The sequence below is a fragment of the Pipistrellus hanaki genome, assembly GCF_964339955.1.
Source record: "Pipistrellus hanaki genome assembly, chromosome: 13".
In the NCBI taxonomy this organism is placed as follows: Eukaryota; Metazoa; Chordata; class Mammalia; order Chiroptera; family Vespertilionidae; genus Pipistrellus; species Pipistrellus hanaki.
Window position 1 is genome coordinate 33,100,561 of NC_140515.1, and position 18,521 is coordinate 33,119,081.

General features: G+C 43.8%; 1 protein-coding gene across 2 annotated transcripts; it reads right to left on the reverse strand.

Moving 5' to 3' along the window:
• Positions 1-280: 280 nt before the first annotated feature.
• Positions 281-18,315, reverse strand: CLDN18 (claudin 18; the record flags this gene model as incomplete). 2 transcript variants are annotated; one of them, XM_084901807.1, is made up of 5 exons in its annotated part: positions 281-2,501; positions 3,693-3,803; positions 5,205-5,322; positions 6,501-6,665; positions 18,096-18,315. In XM_084901807.1, the coding sequence occupies 5 exons, from the start codon at positions 18,313-18,315 to the stop codon at positions 2,330-2,332; spliced, it is 786 nt and encodes a 261-aa protein (XP_084757933.1). In that variant the 3' UTR covers positions 281-2,329. The 2 variants fall into 2 exon arrangements, with proteins under 2 accessions (XP_084757933.1, XP_084757932.1); XM_084901806.1 differs by lacking the exon at positions 18,096-18,315 and adding an exon at positions 12,797-13,243.
• Between the last annotated feature and the right edge of the window lie 206 nt (positions 18,316-18,521).

Sequence of the window (18,521 nt, forward strand, 5' to 3'; positions counted from 1 at the left end):
TCCTTCATATGTATGTATGTATTTTGCCAGTGGGATTCACTCTGACATGGTGGAAAGAGAGTGAGGTGTGGAGCTAGACCCACCCTGTTTGGAATATCTTTTTATTCGCTATGTAGCCTTGGCATAGGGTGACCAGATCTTCTGTTGCTGGGGGCCAAGGGTTCCCTGGAATGCAGGACTTTCAGTGTCAGCAGAAACACTCCAGGGAGATGCACTCAGCTTTGAGGTCCCAAGACTCCCACCTCCACTTCCCAGAGCTTAGAAAAGAAGAACAGAAGCTGTCCAAATGTGAGATAACTGTTTTTAATATTTAAGTAACAAAACATGCAGGTTAATATTCAATGCATATACAATGAGAGAGCAACAAAACAAAATTACAAAGCACAGTCTAACTACATGGAGACTTCAAACAATTAAGTGTCAGGCAGAGAATATGCTAATTAAAACCCAATGGAGCCACACCCCAGTGTCTCACACTGTCCAGGGACTTTCTGGTGGCAGGAGGGAGACAGCTCATTGTGCCCCAAGGCCTTCAACTCAAATCCTGAGGACTAACAATCTCCATGCTCTGGGTTGCTCAGCTTCCTCTTCCTCCACCCCCACGTGCACCCCCACTTTTTATTCTTGAATTAATTTTTATGTTCATCATTTACCCCAGCTTAGACAACAAATTCCATGAGTACTCTATTCAATTTGATCTAAAACCATTGACATTTCAGTGAGAAGGGTCTCTTAGTGAACACAATTATTTTCTGTTTAATGGGCCATCATCTAGTCTTTTCTCAGATATAGTCTGTCCAGCTAAATTTCCCTCTGAATATTCACCCATCTTCTTGGAGGTCACTTTTATATGCACTATTGGTGTTAGGACATTTCTCCTCCTCCCACACGCCTCCCCCCCAAATAATAACTCAATGGTCAGACTCCCTCCATCCACCCTTCCCCATACCTCTGTTTTCCAGGGGGCGGGGGCTATACTGGCTCTGGTGCTGGGATGGAATCCTGGTGGTCTGGGAGGAATGTAGGCTTTCTGCAGCTCTGATGCAAACACAGGGAAGCTGTGTGGCTGCAAAGAGCTCTCGGCTCTTAAACATTCAGCGGTCTACACACTGTAGGCGAATTTAGTGACAGGAACTGCTCTCCGGGTAACAAAGCTGACCACAGTGCCAAGTAAGTGTACTGTCAGCCAACAGTGGCCTGTAGCCCTGCAATGTGGGCATGTAGCACTTGGAAACACAACATTGAATTCAGGCTCATCACTTAAAACAACAACAACCACCACCACAACAGAATTAGTTCAACTCACTTCCTAGACCTGTTGAGTTCCATTATTTGGTTTTTACATGGGTTACACTGATTCTATCATTTTCATCCGAGTCCTGGAGACTTCAAAGGAAATTAGGATCAGTGAGCATTTTATGAAATATGGACTGAAGTGTGATTTTCACAAAATAGACATCCAAAAATTAGTTTCTCATTTCCTTTCTATCTATGCGTTGCAGTGAGGCTAATTCACAGAGACAGTGCATCATTTTACTAATACATTATTTATCTAACTATATGTAGAATATCAAATATATTTAGAGAAGAAAAAAAAATCCTCTTCTCATTTTTTTTAGGGATGTTTTCTGGTTTGTGACAGAAGGGGGACTCACAGTGGCGGGGAGGGGCCCCTTCAGAAACCCTTGGGAGAGTCTTGCTGGAATGAGCAGATGCCAAAAGAAGTGGAAAAGCTTGGTTGCTTTCCTCAAACTGAAATCACTTTGGTCCACTTAAGATCACAGGGTAAGAAAACTCAGATAATGAGTTTTACAAAGACATTACAAATACATTTCCCCTCTCTCCTCTTCTCCAATCAGTGTTTATTTGAGGCAAAATTAGCTGGAAATGATGTCTTTTTGACAGAATCTCTTGTTTTTCTTTCAGAATTGTTCTGGGGGATGAGTTGAGACATAGATCATCAATGGGCTATTGGCTAGAAGGAGGAGGGAGAATCTGTCTAAATCATTCCAATGTCAGATAGGAATTCAAAACATATTCTATAATCAGACTAGGAAGATAATATTAAAAAAAAAGAAATTTAGGATTGGAAAATGTTAGCTATAGGCTCGAATTCATATCTGATAACTCGCTGTTTTTGATGGAATATAATATTTAGAGACAGAAACATGTGGCTAAGACCATCTGGCCTCCCCATAGGTGAAATCAACGCTTTTCTAACGTCCAGCAGTGAGTCAAAAGCCATCAGGAATCAAGGGAAAATGTCCTTGGTTCTTGGGGTGAGCTCTCATTGGGGTTTTCTTCTGCCCATGCCGAGTGTCTGGGAGTGCTACACGTAGTCGTACTTGGAAGGATGAGATTGTACCTCGTCCTCCGTGCGAGCACCCCCATCGTATATCTTCTTGTTTTTGGTGGTGGGCTCAAAGCCAGAGCTGGCCTTGAAACCTCCAGGCTTGTAGGCGACGTTGGGGCCCGAGGCGTGATAAGACACAGCTTTGTAACTGAAAGACAAAGGAACATTCCAGAATCACAGATGTATTTGGTAGGAGGACCAAGCACCTCATTTACGCTGGACTGTCTCAGGATTAGCACCGGAAGTCCAGTGTCCCAGGAAATCCACGGACCTGGGCAGACCGAGCGAATTGGTCACTCTAGGTTTTGGGACACAGGTTTTTCGACCTCTGCCGTGGAGCAGAATTTCTCGCTTTGTATTAGAGCTGATAGTGACTGACTACCAGTTCCCTCTGTGAATCAAGTCAAGCAGGGGTGGGGAACCTTTTTTCTGCCAAGAACCATTTGGATAGCTATAACATCATTTGCGGGCCATACAAAAAAATCAACTTAAAAATTATCCTGCTATATTTGGTCAAACATTTAATTAATTCACCCTTAATGCCTTGGCAGGGCCAGACCCAATGATTCTGTGGATCTTATACAGCCCAAAGGCCGGATATTCTCACCCCTGAATTAAAGTGAGGCTGAACCAGAAACAGTGTCTAAGGGAATATGGTTGTGCCAAAGAACCAGAGAATTTGTGAGCTGGAAGGTACCTCCATGCAGCCCATCTCTACTCAGCTCAGTTTATGGGTGAGGTAACGGAGGTCCAGAGAGGGCAAATTATGTGCTAGCAGTGGCAGGGCTAGTTAACAGCAGGACCAGACTATGATCCAGGTCTCCAACCCTGGGCCCATTTATGGAGCTACAGCAAGGTTTCTCAATAGCAGTACAATTGGCACTTGGGCTGTATGCTTCTTTGCAGTGGGGCTTGCCTGTGCATTGTGGGATGTTTAGCAACATCCCTCGCCTTCCCCCCCTAGATGCCAGCATCACCCATCCCTCCTCCCCCCAATACCAAAGTTGTAACAATCAAAGTGTCTTCAGATGTTGCCAAACATCTCCTGGGGGCAAAATTGCCCCAAGCTGAGAGCCAGTGAGTTACAGAATACTGGAGCCAGAGGGAACCCCTGGATGGGGTTTCCCCTTCAAATAGGATCACACCTAAATTTGCTCAGGTAGAAATATTCCTATTCTGGTTTTTTTTTTTCTTCTTCTCTTTCTATTCCCCATAAAAGAGAAGGTTCATTCTCAGCAACGTTATTCCTTATGCCTAGACTGATCATTCTGGCTGGAAGTTATATGTTAAAATGGAATCCTATCAGACGTCTGATTATATTGGGATTGGGGAAACTCACGTGGTTTCTTGGGGCGCCAGGCCCCGGCAGGCGATGCACATCATGACTCCCCCAATTAGCGTGAGGCCTCCGGCGACCCAGCCCACGAACAGAGCCGAACCGAAGGTGTACCTGAGCGGGGAGAGGATGGCTATGCATGAGATTGACTCAACTCTCCAGGTTCCACCTACCGCGTTTGGCCATGCCTGTCCTCTCTGTTTCCCCTTTGGATTCTACACCTGTCCTTGCTCATGCCCCCTGCACACATGTGCCTTTGGGTCACAGCCAACTGAACAGGTGCCCTGGCGCAGAGCATTGGAACTAAGCTAGCTGGCAAAACAGCTGCAGGATTCTTGGACCTCTTAGGTTATTGAGGCATCACCAAAGGGGGGTGGCTTGACAGTTTAACCAGAGAAGTTTGGGAGAATCAGTCTCTAGGCACATAGAAACTGTGGACAAGGTGGACTCTTCTGATTTGCCTGTGGCAGAGGTGCTTTCTAGAACATGGGACTGTCTATGCTAAAACAGGGAAAGTCCCAGGCAAACCAGAATGAATCGGTGAACTTACTTCTGAGTTGCTCTTGTAACCAAGAGAACCTGGGGGACCATAGAGGCAGATAAGGGCGGCTACACTTCCTGCCCACTCTTGAAGCAAAGCAGGGACATGATGGGGATAGGAGTTCCATTGAAGCCAGAGAGTAAATGGTTCTATCATGTCCTTACATCCTGTCTGTATCCCATAATGGTGTGGCTGAAGAAATACCCAGTGTATTTACTCCAGAGATGACCGGCCACTTAGCTATAATATTTGCCTTGCTCTCTTAGAACAAGGCCTTTTTCCTTCAGGGATCTGCTGCTGCTTCTTACTGTGAGAAATGTCCCTTTGAAGTTGCTAAATGAATACACATGTTGGAATTGCTTTTTCATCTTTTAAAAGTTCTGCCCTCCTTCAGATACTAACTTAAAGTGGGACTTCATGACCTTTTGCTACACCAAAGCCTCCATGAGAATTGTGAACTTGTCTTTATCCCAGCACTCAGAACAGTAGGTGCTCAATACATTTGTAAAATGAATGAATTCATGAACAAGAGAAAGAGTCAAGCTGAAAGAGGATGAAACATTACTTTTCTCACCTAATCTTGCTCAGTTCTATTCAGACTTTTACCTGTCCCTAGGCGGGTTCCCATCATGGACTAGAGATATGGGTTGATGCTCATTTACATGCCTTGGTTAATGGTGCCACTTTCATGGCCACCACAATGGGGTCTGTGTAAGAGTGTTAGATAAAATATCGTGAACTGTCACTGTATTTCAATGCAAACGTCAGGTCAGCCTCAAGTCATATCACCAAGGATATTTCACTGAAATGAAGGTTATGAATGTACAGATCATTGTTGATTTACGATATGGCTTGGTTGCCTCTGATAAATTTTTGCTGTTTCCGGCACTGACAGTCACATTAGGCAATGTGTTTAATTGGATTTCTACAACCATATTCACCATGGAATCCTGAGACTTAGATTAGGAGGTTACCTGGTTTGAACAGTCTGCACCATCCCACCCATGCCAGAGTACATGTTAGCTGTAGACATCCAGAAGTTAGTAACCAGCATGTTGGCAAACACGGACACTCCAGCGATTGCACAAAGGCCTGTAGATAAAGAACAAGAAAGCTCTGGAGTTAGCTTCAAAGTGACCACAATATTTCTGAGACAATGTGTACTTAAATGAGTGTAGAGTAATAGGCTTCAGAACATTCCATTCCTATAACAGACAGTTAATCCAAGCATTGGTTATTGAATTCTCACTATGTCCTAGATTTTGTGCTAGGTGCTTGGACTCTCTTATTTCTCTAATTATGGAAGGATTTGAATATGTGCAGAAAGAGATTTTGCATGCATTTTAGAACCAATGGTTAATAATATTGTACAAACATTTGGGGCCTGGTTCTTTGACAATGTCAAGAACTCTTCTCTTGAAATAATTTTCTAGAATCTTATCAAAATAATTCCTTTAGAGGTTGAGTCACATGACTACCTTAGGGTTAGGAATCCTATATAATAAAAGGCTAATGTGCAAATTGACTGAACGGAGAAATGACCGGTTGCTATAATGGCACTGACCACCAGGGGGCAGATGCTCAATGCAGGAGCTGCCCCCCTGGTGGTCAGTGTGCTTCCACCAGGGGAGTGCTGCTCAGCCAGAAGCCGAGCTCACGGCTGGCGAGCGCAGCAGTGGTGGTGGGAGCCTCTCCTGACTCCATGGCAGTGGTAAGGATGTCTAACTGAGGGATTAGGCCTGCTCCCTGCAGGCCTAAGCCTTCAGTCGGACATTCCCTGAGGGCTCCCAGACTGCAAGAGGGCATAGGCTTGGCTGAGGGGACCCCCCCCCCCCAGTGCATGATTTTTGTACACCAGACTTCTAGTCTCTTACAATGGGACTGGGGTGGCAGCTAAGAGGGAAATTAACACTTATGATAATTTTGCAGAAAGAAGTGGGGAACTTTTGGCCCAAGGGCTATATAATTTGGTCCGGCCCTGCCAAGGCTACAGCAGACAGGACTCACAATTCAATAAATCTAGGAGCTTTTTTCATAATAACATAATTTTTAAGTTGATAATTTTGTATGGCCCATGAATGATATTATAAATATCCAAATGGCCCTTGGCAGAAAAAAGGTTCCTCGCCCTTGCTATAATCCTAGTGTGCAAAGCTCTGGATTGTGCTCAAGCTATGCTCAGCAGGAAGAAGCAGTGTTTCCTCTGCCAGAATGATTTTGACATTTCCAGAAGCATGTCTGACAGCAGGAACCCCAGGCTCCTAGTTTACCTGAGATAATGAACATGATTCCCGAGGTCAGTGTCATGTTGGCTTTGGCAGAGTCCTCCATGGTGCCAATGCGGATGCACTTCAGGGCAAAGATGGACACCAAGAGGCCGATGGCCCCCAGGACGATGCCCACGATCATCAGGGCTCGCACTGCCTGCAGCATGGCTGTGGGTCAAGGGGCAAGACACAAGCAGACAGACAAGATCATCGCAACATGATTGATCAGGCTCTGGTTGAATAAAACCCAGCGACCACAACCAACCAGTGCTGAGTTTCTGGGGAACAGCAAGTCCATAAACCATGATGTGAACCCTGTTATTGTCAAGGGATGTGGAAGTGTGGAAAATGCAAAACCATCACTTACAATCCTCTGACGGATGAAGGAAATGCATGCAAATACCTGTGGAATGAGAAAATTATGGACAGTTGGAGCTGGGAGGGCCCAAGGAATTTATCTATTTCATGTCTTTTTTTTTAAGGCTTGATATTCTGGGTACCAGGAAAGTGAAATGGTGTGACTAAGGTGGAATTAAAATTATTGATAGAGCTTATAGTAAAACTGGGTTGCTTTGACTTCTAACCCAAACATCTGTCTTCTCTAGTCTTTCCATGTGGGCTCAATATAGTTGTGTCCACTTTAGGAAAACCCAGCATTAATTTGTAGTACATAATGAAGTAAGGTTACTAAGTGATATAACGAGAGCACTGTATTTTTGCCTCCATGTGGGCTCAATGTTTCATATAGTTGTGTCCACTTTAGGAAAACCCAGCGTTAATTTGTAGTACATAATGAAGTAAGGTTACTAAGTGATATAACAAGAGCACTGTATTTTTGCCTCCATGTGGGCTCAATGTTTCATATAGTTGTGTCCACTTTAGGAAAACCCAGTATTAATTTGTAGTACATAATGAATTAAGGTCATTAAGTGATATAACAAGAACACTCTATTTTTGCCACCTTCCAAGGGGGCAACTAAGGTCATGGTGAACTGTAAGTTTTGGGTACATATAAAAAGATGCTGTATCAATCTCAGGCCTTTCAACATGACCACACTTTACCAGCAGTTTCCTTGTCAGGATCAGTGGGAGCTGTAAGTCCTGCAGGGACTCTTCTGCAGTGACCTTCCCTTTAAGGACACCCTAGAAACCTTCAATAATTTCTAGGGTGTCCTTAAAGTGCAGTGATTAATCTCAACAGTTTTCTACTGAGCCCCATGAGTAGGCACAAGATGGCAGCATGGTCTTATAACAGGGCAGACATGGTCTTTGCTGTCAGGGAGGTTCTACCAAAGGGGGGAAAGACAGTCAATAAACATGTCCATTTCCAGTAAACATGCTAATTTCCACAAGCATAATGAATCTTACAAAAGGAAGGCTTGATGTCTTCCAGAGGGAAAGGCCCCTAGCTTGGAGAGCTCTTAGAGCGGGACTGGAGAACTGTGTGAGCAAAGCTGAAAGCGCCATCCTATTCTAGCTGTTATTTCATTATAGCAATCAATGAAATATATTGAAAAAGGACAGGTAGATCATGCAGAATTCATTAAAGAGCCTCCTGCAGTGTCAGAGGAATGGAGCCCATTTTTTGTCATTTATCTCTATGTGTAGAAACAATGGTATCCAGCTACTCTAGTTCTGTGCCATTGACCTCCATTATTATTATTATTATTATTATTATTATTATTATGTTTTAAAATATTTTTAAAAATTTATTTCAGAGAGGAAGGGAGATGGAGAGATAGAAACATCAATGATGAGAAAGAATCATCAATCTGCTGCCTTGTGCATGCCCCCTACTGGGTATCGCACCCATAACCTGGGCATATGACCTGACTGGGAATGGACTTAGTGATCTCTTGGTTCCTGGGTGGATGCTCAACCCTGAGCCATTTATTAGGTTCTGACTCTCTTCTCTATAAAGAAACTTCTGATTTTAACTTTGCTTCTCTCCTGGAAACAGGATTCTACAAGCAGCCATGATCAGTCTTGGTCCTATTAGCATCTACAGTTTCAAAGTAGATGTTTTGGTTTATGGTGTGGATCAATCCTCTGTGATCTGACCATTCATTCCTGGGAGAGTTGATCAGTGTCATCTTGGACCTGCAGCTTAATTCTGATGCTATATCCTTGGTAACACCACTAAGGCAAAGAGAACGCATGAGAGTGGCCCTTGAATCCATTCCTAAAACAGGAGGCTCTGGTGTCACATGTCACCTCCCAAGCCTTGCCTGGTGGCTTTGTTGGCCTCAAAGGATTTTGGTAACAAACATCCTGTTCATTCCCTCATTGGCAAATGCAAGTATGTGTCACTTATTAGTATATTCATTTACATATTTCCAGCACATGTTGGTGTACTCCCATAGTCAAACAACACATTCATATGCTCAACCAAATCAACCATCCAACTAGCTAACCCACCAAAAAATAATTAACTAAGTAGGATAAAGGATGTTTTTTTTTCTTCTCATTCTATGAAAACTTACACTTATCCCACACTCTTGGCAAGAATAGGATCATCAAGTCTCTTTGATTGAGTGATTCTAATATTTGTTCCTGAAAACATAGAGCGTGTGTGCTGTATTTATGGCTGAGGTATGTGACCTTCTCTGCCACTGTTGGATAAGAAGGTAGGGCAATGCTGGCAGGTGGGAGGTGGAAGCACTGTGGGCACATGTGAAGAGTTGCTGCTGGTGTGCCATAGGAGTCTCTAGGTACTGGAGCCCTGGCCAGCTTGTCCCAGTCAACCTTTCCCTTAGGTTTTCAGGTGCCCTCTTGCCTCTACTGGGGTCAGCTTGCATGAAATTGAAGTCCTCATTTCTTTCCTGCTCTTTCTTGACCTTTGGGTTTCTGATGAACACTGGAACCTGCTTTGAACCAGGGGTCCACCCAGACCATGAGCTCCTTTTCATATCTGGAATCTCCTTCTAATAGCTTACTCCTACCCATTTCTTTTAGCCTGCAGCTGGAAAAGACACAACTTTGTTTTATATCCAGTCAGAACCAGAATTCAGCCTGGATGGACGGACCAAAGTCTTCCATGCTTTGGAGACCCCTTGGGCGGTCCTTCTGCAAGTAGAAGCTGTGATGGAGGCAGATACCAGGAAGTAGGAGGAAATGTTCTCCATTATTCTCTGCTAGAATCCCCCGATGTCTAGTAATGACCATGGTGATACATGGTTGTGACCCAAACTTCCTTTCTAGTTAGAAGATTCTACCAACTGGGATTCTAATCTTTTTCCAGATAGATAAGAAAAACTGCTCTTGAAGGAGGTAGGTTTCTCTTTTAGCCACTCTGCCTCTTATTTGATATTCTGAGCAAGCGGCATAGGCTTATCAGCTGATAACAGGTGAGTCAACGGTTTCTATAGACTGATTCCCTGCACCGAAGGTGTGATTACAGAATTCTTTCCAATGAACAATGAGGCATTATCAGACATGAAGGGTGGGCAGAATTCAGGGCTGATAGAAGCAAACAAAAAAATTAGAAACTCAGTGCTATCTGCTTGTGGCAAAGTTTCTTATTCCCCTAAAATGAACTGATAGGTCAGGTGCCTTCAAGTGTGGTTCCTAACCTGGCCTGCACCTTAGCATCTCCAGGGGAAACTTTTAAAGAAATATTAACATTTTGACTCTACCCCTAGAGATTTTCATTTAGCTGTTTATTAACAAAACTTCAGTTGTTTAACTTGGGAAAACTGATCTCAAGAGAGAGCAGGAGGAGGTGCTCAGAGTGGGGAGTTGAGAGGAACTGAGTGGCTGATATCACTGAGCTGGCTAGGGGTGAGGGTGGGGCTGATGACACAGCAAGTCACCGGGAGCCAAAGGCCTGGGCCGGAGGCCCTTGAAAGGGCTGGTGGAGGAGGGGAGCCTGGAGGAGGGAAGTCTGAGGTCAGACCTCAGAGGCAAGGCCTTTCAGAACAAGGTGAAAGGCCTAGATTTTCCATAGATGCCAGGGGACCAATAAGGTGGTCTTTTGTATCTTGAGAAATACAACAGAATATTGATGCCAGGTAAGTTGTTAGGCAAGTAATTTAACCTCACTGAAACCTAATTTCCTCAACTGGGAGTGGGATAGAGATGTCGTTTGCACAGAGATATTGTAAGGATCAGATGCTTCTTGGCACCAGCATAGAACTAAGCCAGGCTCAGTAAATACCAATTCCCTTCTTTCTTTAAAAAGAAGTTACCTCTCTCCAACTCCTCATGGCTTTGGCTTGTACTAACTACGTACAAACCTGAATCCTCTCTCCTGGTGACGAAATATGGTTGAGGATTTGAAAAAGCCATGGGTGAGGGAGTATAAAGGGCAATAGGGAAGAAGATTTGAGAGGAAAAAAAAGGAAGAAAAAAGCCTGGACCAAGGAATGAGGGAAGATCAGGGAAAATGGGCTCAGGATCAGCTGGCGATGAACAGGGGAGGTGGGTGATGGATGAGTCAGTGTCGGTGTCTAATATCCCCATTGACCTTGCTTTTCACCTCTAAGATGGGGTCCAACTACATAACTCTCACAATGGGTGGCCCCACCAAAAATGATGCCCCTCCAGTGACTAGCCCATGCCAGGGCTTAAAGCTTTGTGGGAGGCTGCCCTACTATCCAAGCAGCTGCTTCCACAGCCACAAGCTGAGGAGGCATTCAGATTCTCACATAACTTTGATTATGAGAAATCAGGGCAAGCAGCCTCATTTTTATACCCCAAACACAGGTTCTCTTGGACTTTGTAGATGTGCTCTCAGTTCTCTGCGGGATTTCCTTTATGTACAATTGTGTGTACATATTTAGATGTTTGCCCACATATTTAGAAAGGCTAAAACATCTTTTCTTTCTTTTCTTTCTTTCTTTCTTTCTTTCTTTCTTTCTTTCTTTCTTTCTCTTTCTCTCCTCCTCCTCCTCCTCCTTCTTCTTCTTTATTTTTTAACACAAGCAGATAATACCTTGTGATGTGTATTTAGTTCATCTTCAAGGGTGAAAGAATTATATTTATAATTATATTTAAATTCTGACATTATTATAATATAATTATAGTTCTATAATTATATATTTTTGATGCATGGATGGATGGGTGGGTGGACTAAAATAGATGAATGAGTTAATCATTTAGAATAAATGATTAATTTCAAATCATTGAAGAATGAGTGAATAATTTTTTGCCAGTTTCTTCATCCTGTATACCTCTAAAGTTCTGAATGTATTTTCTACATTTAAACCTGAGCCTTGACTGAGAAAATTTGAAATATTATCTACCTTACAAGAAATCTATACTCCAAATGGGGAGGCAACTTAAACTATAGAAACCAAGCCATAAAAATGAGAATCAAGTGAAAAATTACAGGACATAGACTTTGAATGCTGTAGGCATTCAAGGAATGATGAAGTCTGTCCTCCAGTCACTTACTCCTGATCCAGTAGGATAAGGAGAAGGTAGAGCAAATAAGAACCAAACTAAGTGGCCAGGCCATCAAAACAGAAGGAGAGTTGAGATAAGAATGGGGTTAGGAGGGAAACTCAGGACATTGAACCTTTCTGGGTTTTATTCAGTGAAGTATGTGTCCATCAATTCATTGTTCACTGTCCTAGCACATATGCATGTCTGAAGCCTGTGATAGTTATTTTTAATGCGTCAACGTGGCAAAGCTATAGTATACAGTTATATAGTTATATTCTGACAGACATTTTTTTTTAGGAGCGCATACTAGAACTTCTCACGATAAATGAAGAAAAAGACTATAATTTAATGGCTATATATATATATATATATATATATATATATATATTTAGCACCTCTATATATATTTAGCATATATATATATATATATATATATATATATATATATATATATATTTAGCACCTACAGAGACCCAACTTTTCAAAGAAAAATTTAATCGAATAAAAAAATGAAATAAAATTATCTCAACTTTTTGGCTGTAAGAAAATAGTCACCATCCTACTTCCTTATTCCTGTGTATGTGCACGCAGGAGCAAGTTACACACACATACATGCATACAGTTAATTTTCTCCATGAAGAGCCCTAGTCTGTTCTGGTATCATGAGCATGCCCTTACTACAGACCCATCTTTTTCATCACCTGCCTCCTCACTACCATTTCCTTTGACGAGTGTGAATTATCTTATTTTCTCCCTGATGCTATTGCCCTCTTTGACTTGGAGCCAACCGCCTCCTAGTCACACATTCTGTTCTTAGCCAAACCTGTTCCAAGGTTTCTCCCGGCTGCAGTGGGAGCTCACAGCCCCTTCCTGCCCTCAGCTGGCGGGACCCCCGGGTCCTGCCCAGTGCCTACCTGGGAGGCCCAAGATGGTGAAGAAGGGCCGGCATTCGGTGAACCCCGAGCTCTGCCTCACACAGCTCCGCCAGAGCCCTTCGTACTGGAACACGGACGTGACCGGGTTGTCGTACAGGTCCTGGGTGCTCCACATGTCCATCCCCGTGGCCGTGATGCAGCCCGCCAGGCCCAGCATGGACAGGAGGAAGCCCACCACTTGGCATGTGGTGGTGGACATGGCTTTGGGCCTCTGGCGCTCTGGCCTTCGCCTTGGGACCAGCTGCCACCTTCCTCCGGTGGAAGGTGTGGGCCTACCGTGCTCCGGAGGGGAGCTGCTCTAATCAGATGGTTTCCCTCCGCTCTTGGTGTTTGCTCACAGTGTTTTCCTTAGATAGTTCAGTTTCACTCTTGGTTCAAGGGCATTATTTTTTCATTTGTTAAAATAAAAGCAGCCCCAAGAGGCACTTGTCCTGCTGATCTGCGCAGGCCCAGCTGGTTTGAGAGCAGGGCGGGCTGAGTGGACACCCTCCCCCCCAGGGCCGTGCCCCATTCCTGATTCTGGCTCTGCCCCCAGCATGCCACCCTCTGGGGGGAAAGCTGATGTGTCCAACGCTGGGAACACCCCCCCCCCCCCCCCCAAGCCCTTCCTTTAGGCTCTGCTCATCTCAGGAAACCACCAGGCTGACCTCACTTTGGAAAAATGGCCCAGGAATCTCCATCTTAAACCAGACTCTCATATTTTCTCCTCACAACTCATAAGCCACTTTTCCTTTATAGCTCTTTATTTTAATCTTACAGAAATGGGCAGGGCAGTATTACTATTCCCGCCATATATTTTTGGGGAGTGAGTCAAGTGAATACAAATAGTTCAAGGAACTTAGTGAACCACAGATGCTTTAAGTCAGCAAAGGTGGAGCTCCCTGCTCAGCTTCCTCTCTGGTGCTCTCTCTATTTCCATAGAGAGAGCGAGGGTCAGACTAAGTTGTCCCCACTTTTGAGAACAGAAAGCCAAATCCTTGAGGTATTGGAATTGGGATGAAAAGACACGAGGCATCCTATTGACCTCCACCTCACTCTTTCACTCACGCCACAAGAAACACACGGAGACCACAGGGCAGTCACGAAGGTTCCACAAAGGCCAGAGGAGGGACTCGGGATGGCTGGACCCTGATGAGTTACTGAGAGGCCGAGGATCTGCTCCTGACACTATCACTAACACATGCTGTGCTGGGTGATTTGGGGCAAACTGCTGAGCTTCTGCAAGTCACAGTGTCTTCATTTGTAACATGGATACTAAACTAGGACACTCCAAAGCCCTTTCACATTTTACATACAGTCTTCTACATTTTGCAGAAAAATTTTCACTGCAATTGATAAAAGTATCAAGAATTATCCTATCTAATAAAAGAGTAATTGCAAATTGACCACACTTCTGCTATATCCACAAACCACACCCACCAGCCAATCAGGAGCGAGTATGCAAATTTACCCAATGAAGATGGCTGTGGCCATGGAGTGAGCAGGAGACTTGGGTTTCCCCAGAAATGGAGGAAGCCAAGCTTCCTGCACACCCTGGCCGCCATGGACTCCACTCAAGGCCACAAAGTTTCAATTATAAAAGATAAATAAATCCCAACAAAAATGGCGAAAGCCACAGAGCTGGAGAGAGCAGGAGGCTTGGGTTTCCCCAGAAATGGAGGAAGCCAAGCTTCCTGCACACCTGGCCTGCCCTGGACTCCACTCAAGGCTACAAAGTTTTAATTATAGAAGATAAATAAATTCCAGGTACCAGGGCCTCTGCTTGGGTTGCCAGGGGCATGGCCGGTCTGCAAACCACCACAGGCCCCTCTCCCAGACCACCCCATGCCCAAGGGAACCCCCACCGTGATCTGGGACACTCTTCAGGGCAAACCAGCTGGCCCCCACCTGTGCACCAGGCCTCTATCCTATATAATAAAAGAGTAATATGCAAATTGACCATCACTCCAACACACAAGATGGCTGTCCCCATGTGGACACAAGATGACCAGCAAGGGAGGGCAGTTGGGAGGGACCAGGTCTGCAAGGGAGGGAAGTTGTGGGTGATCAGGCCATCAGGGGAGGGCAGTTAGGGGTGACCAGGCATCAGAGGGGGGAAGTTGGGGGTGATTGGGCCTGCAGAGAAGGGCAGTTAGGGGGAATCAGGCTGGCAGGGGAGCAGTTAGGCATCAATCAGGCTGGCCGCTGGGGAGTGGTTAAGGAATGATCAGGCTGGCAGGCAGAATCGGTTAGGGGCAACCAGGAAGGCAGGCAGGTGAGCAGTAGGGAGCCAGCAGTCCTGGATTGTGAGAGGGATGTCCTGGTAGGATGGGCAGTCGGGCATCCCTTAAGGGGTCCCAGAATGGAGAGGGTGCAGGCTGGGCTGAGGGACACCCCTGCCCCCATGCACAAATTTCATGCACCAGAAAGATAGACTTGGCCAGAGATCATCCATTGCATTTTGTCTACCCATTTTTATTTATTTTTTTTAGAATGAATTGAGCTGTGCATTTTGCCTCTGAATTTAGACACATTTTAATTAGAATTTCTCTAAATCTATATTTCAAGGTCCTGACACACACACACACACACACACACACACACACACACACACACATCTCTAACCTGGACAGGTTGTCCAGGAAACAAGCCCGAGCAACTGGACATTTCAATGTTATCTTGGGTGCACCCAACCACCACTCTCAGGACTTTATTCCCAGCAAACACAGAAAGCAAATATGAAAGTCTCCATCTTAATTTGAATGGACGCAACACTTCCCTCAACCACACACCTTGCTTTAAGTTCTGCGATCAGGGTTAGTTGAGAATGAAGTATGAGCCAGAAATCCCCCCCAAAAGAGAGTAAGCAAGAGTCATATATGATAAATAGTGACAAATAGTGTTGTTGTCTCTGTACCCCCTGAGTTGAACTACAAGGCCAAGTCTAAAATATAGGGAGGGGAGCCAAAACTGGTTTGGCTCAGTGGATAGAGCATCGGCCTGCGGACAGAAAGGTCCCGGGTTCGATTCCGGTCAAGGGCATGTGCCTTGGTTGAAGGCACATCCCCTGTGGCGGGTGTGCAAGAGGCAGCTGATGGATGATTCTCTCTCACCAATGTTTCTAACTCTCTATCCCTCTCTCTTCCTCTCTGTAAAAAATCAATAAAATATATTAAAAATAATAAAAAAATAAAATGTAGGGAGGGGACAACTAGCAAAAGTGACTATGGTCTCTGCTGGTAGGCAGGGATTGACCAATTAGTTTGGAAAATGTTGGAATAATTCAGGAATGATTCTGTCATTGTTTCTATGGGCAAAGTCCATTTTACTTATTTCAAGCAAGACACAGGCTTTTTATTTCTAAAGAGAACTGTAGGAGTTTGGTTTTAAGTTGTTTATTTTATGACTTTTGTCAAACAACCCCCAACACACTGACTATAATATCACTAAAATAATAACCTGATAATGGAAAAATTAAAAAAATAGGTTATTATAAGTTATCTATTCTCATTCCCATTTCCCTATGCAAATGTTTTTATGCAAAATTTCAAGACAGGGAACTATTTTGCAGGTATAATGAACCAAGCTTTCTTTCTTGTTTGAGATGATGACAGAAACATTATGTTTTGGTTAATTTTAAAGAATAAACTAAAGCAATACTGAATGAGTAGAGAGAAACTGTAAGTCTACATGTTTTTTTATGTGAAATAAACACTGACTATGTTTTAAAACATCTGGAAGGTAGGATTTTCCATTTCCTGGAGTTTCTGTGCTTTGAAGTGAGATGACCACTGTCCGAGCTGCCATTTCCAAAGAATGAATAAGGTCCAGGGGAAAAGCCAGCTTTCCCATTCGTGGCAATAGATGTTTTTTTTTTTTTTTTCTAATTATTAAATGTAGGTCTAACAATACTTATAATTCATGGCTTGACTCTAATAATATGTAATAATAATGACAATTCATGATTTGATTCTGTCTAACAATAATGTAATAATGTTGGTACTACTTCATTTAATCATTTTTAAAATGGAGCAAATGTTTTGCTGACATCTTAGGGAAAACCACCCCTATATTCAGGGTTAAATATGGTTCTGGCAGTGCCATTTCAAGTTATAAATTTCCAGGAGCTTATATTATTTTACTGATAATGGAGAATAAACTTCCCTCACTTTTGCTTTACCATTTTTTAGGAATATAAATATAAATCATGCGTGGTAGTTAAGCAAAAATGGTGGTCTAATGGTAATGTAAAATAAAATATGGGAGGAGAAAATTAGTAAGGTAGTAATAAAAATAATTGATGCATCTATTAATTTAAAAATAAATGAACACATTGTACAGGGTGGGGCAAAGTTAGATTTAGAGTTCTTCATTAAATAATGCAATAATTAGTTAACACATAATAATACTACTTGAATAAACTCTTTTGCACAAACAACTGTATACCTACTTTTGTAGCACCCTGAATATATTTAATTTCTGATTCTACCTTTTGGTGCTCATAATAGAAAATTTATAAGTAGTAATAATTTAAAAAAAATACTCATAATTTTAAATCCTAGACAAAATTTGTAATACTTCCTTATTATCCATTTTCTCTATATAATTTTTTACCTGATTAAAAAATTATACCATTTGATGTTTTCCTCTTTTCACTTAATTGCATATATGTACAATCAAAGCTTTATAAACACCATTTAGTATATTTAATGTTAAATGTTTAGTTTGATATGAGTAAAATAGTATTTTAATAGGAGCCTATTAGTATTCCATTACACAGAAGTGCTATTATTTATCTACACATCGTCTATTCCTTTAAAAATTTATTTTGTTTTTAATTTTTTCCCCCCAGTTATAGTTGACCTTCAATATTATATTAGTTCCAGGAATACAGCATAGTGGTTAGACGTTTACATGACTTACGAAGTGACCTCCCCAGAAGCTGGGACCAGGCACAAGGGGGCCTGGAGAGAGATTCACAGTCCCCAGTTCAGGAAGGAGAATCTCGGGGCTGAAGTCTGGGCCTCCCGAGTCCTGTTACTGCGGGTGATGGAGACTCAGTGCCATTGCGCACATAGAAGTTATTTTTAAAAGGTGCCTCTTGGGGAGAATGGGGCATCACCCAGTGAGGGGAACAGGAGCCCTGACAGCTCCGGAAAGCCCCCTCCCTAAGGTGTCTGCGGCCTTGTTCTTACCCTGGTGGTGGGGGCTGTTGCTCCTCCCTCCCCAGCAGTCCCTCCATGGCGCCTCAGGCAGAGGCCCCGCGGCCCCTCCCAGCCTCCCAGCCTCCAGCCCTTACCTGGCAGCCCCAGCATGGTGAAGTAGGCCCGGCACTCCGTGAAGCCGGAGCTCTCTCGGACACAGGAACGCCACAGCCCTTGATAGTTGAATACAGCTGTCACCGGGTTGTTGTACAAATCCTGGGTGCTCCACTGGTCCATGCAGGTGGAAGCGATGATGCCCCCAACCCCGATCAGGGAAACCACAAACCCCAAGCCCTGGCAGGCGGTCACGGCCATGGTGGGGTGCAGTGTAGACACAGGGTACCACACACCAGAGGGACAACACCGTTCTGAGAGTGTTGAGGGTAGGAATGGAGTTTTCTGGGACAAGCTGGTGCCTACGTCACCAATGAGCCGTGAAATGGAGGAGGGGACTCAACAGTGCCACCTGGGCTCACCCTGCTCCTTTATCTACCTCGGTGAGATAATTTCCACAACATGGT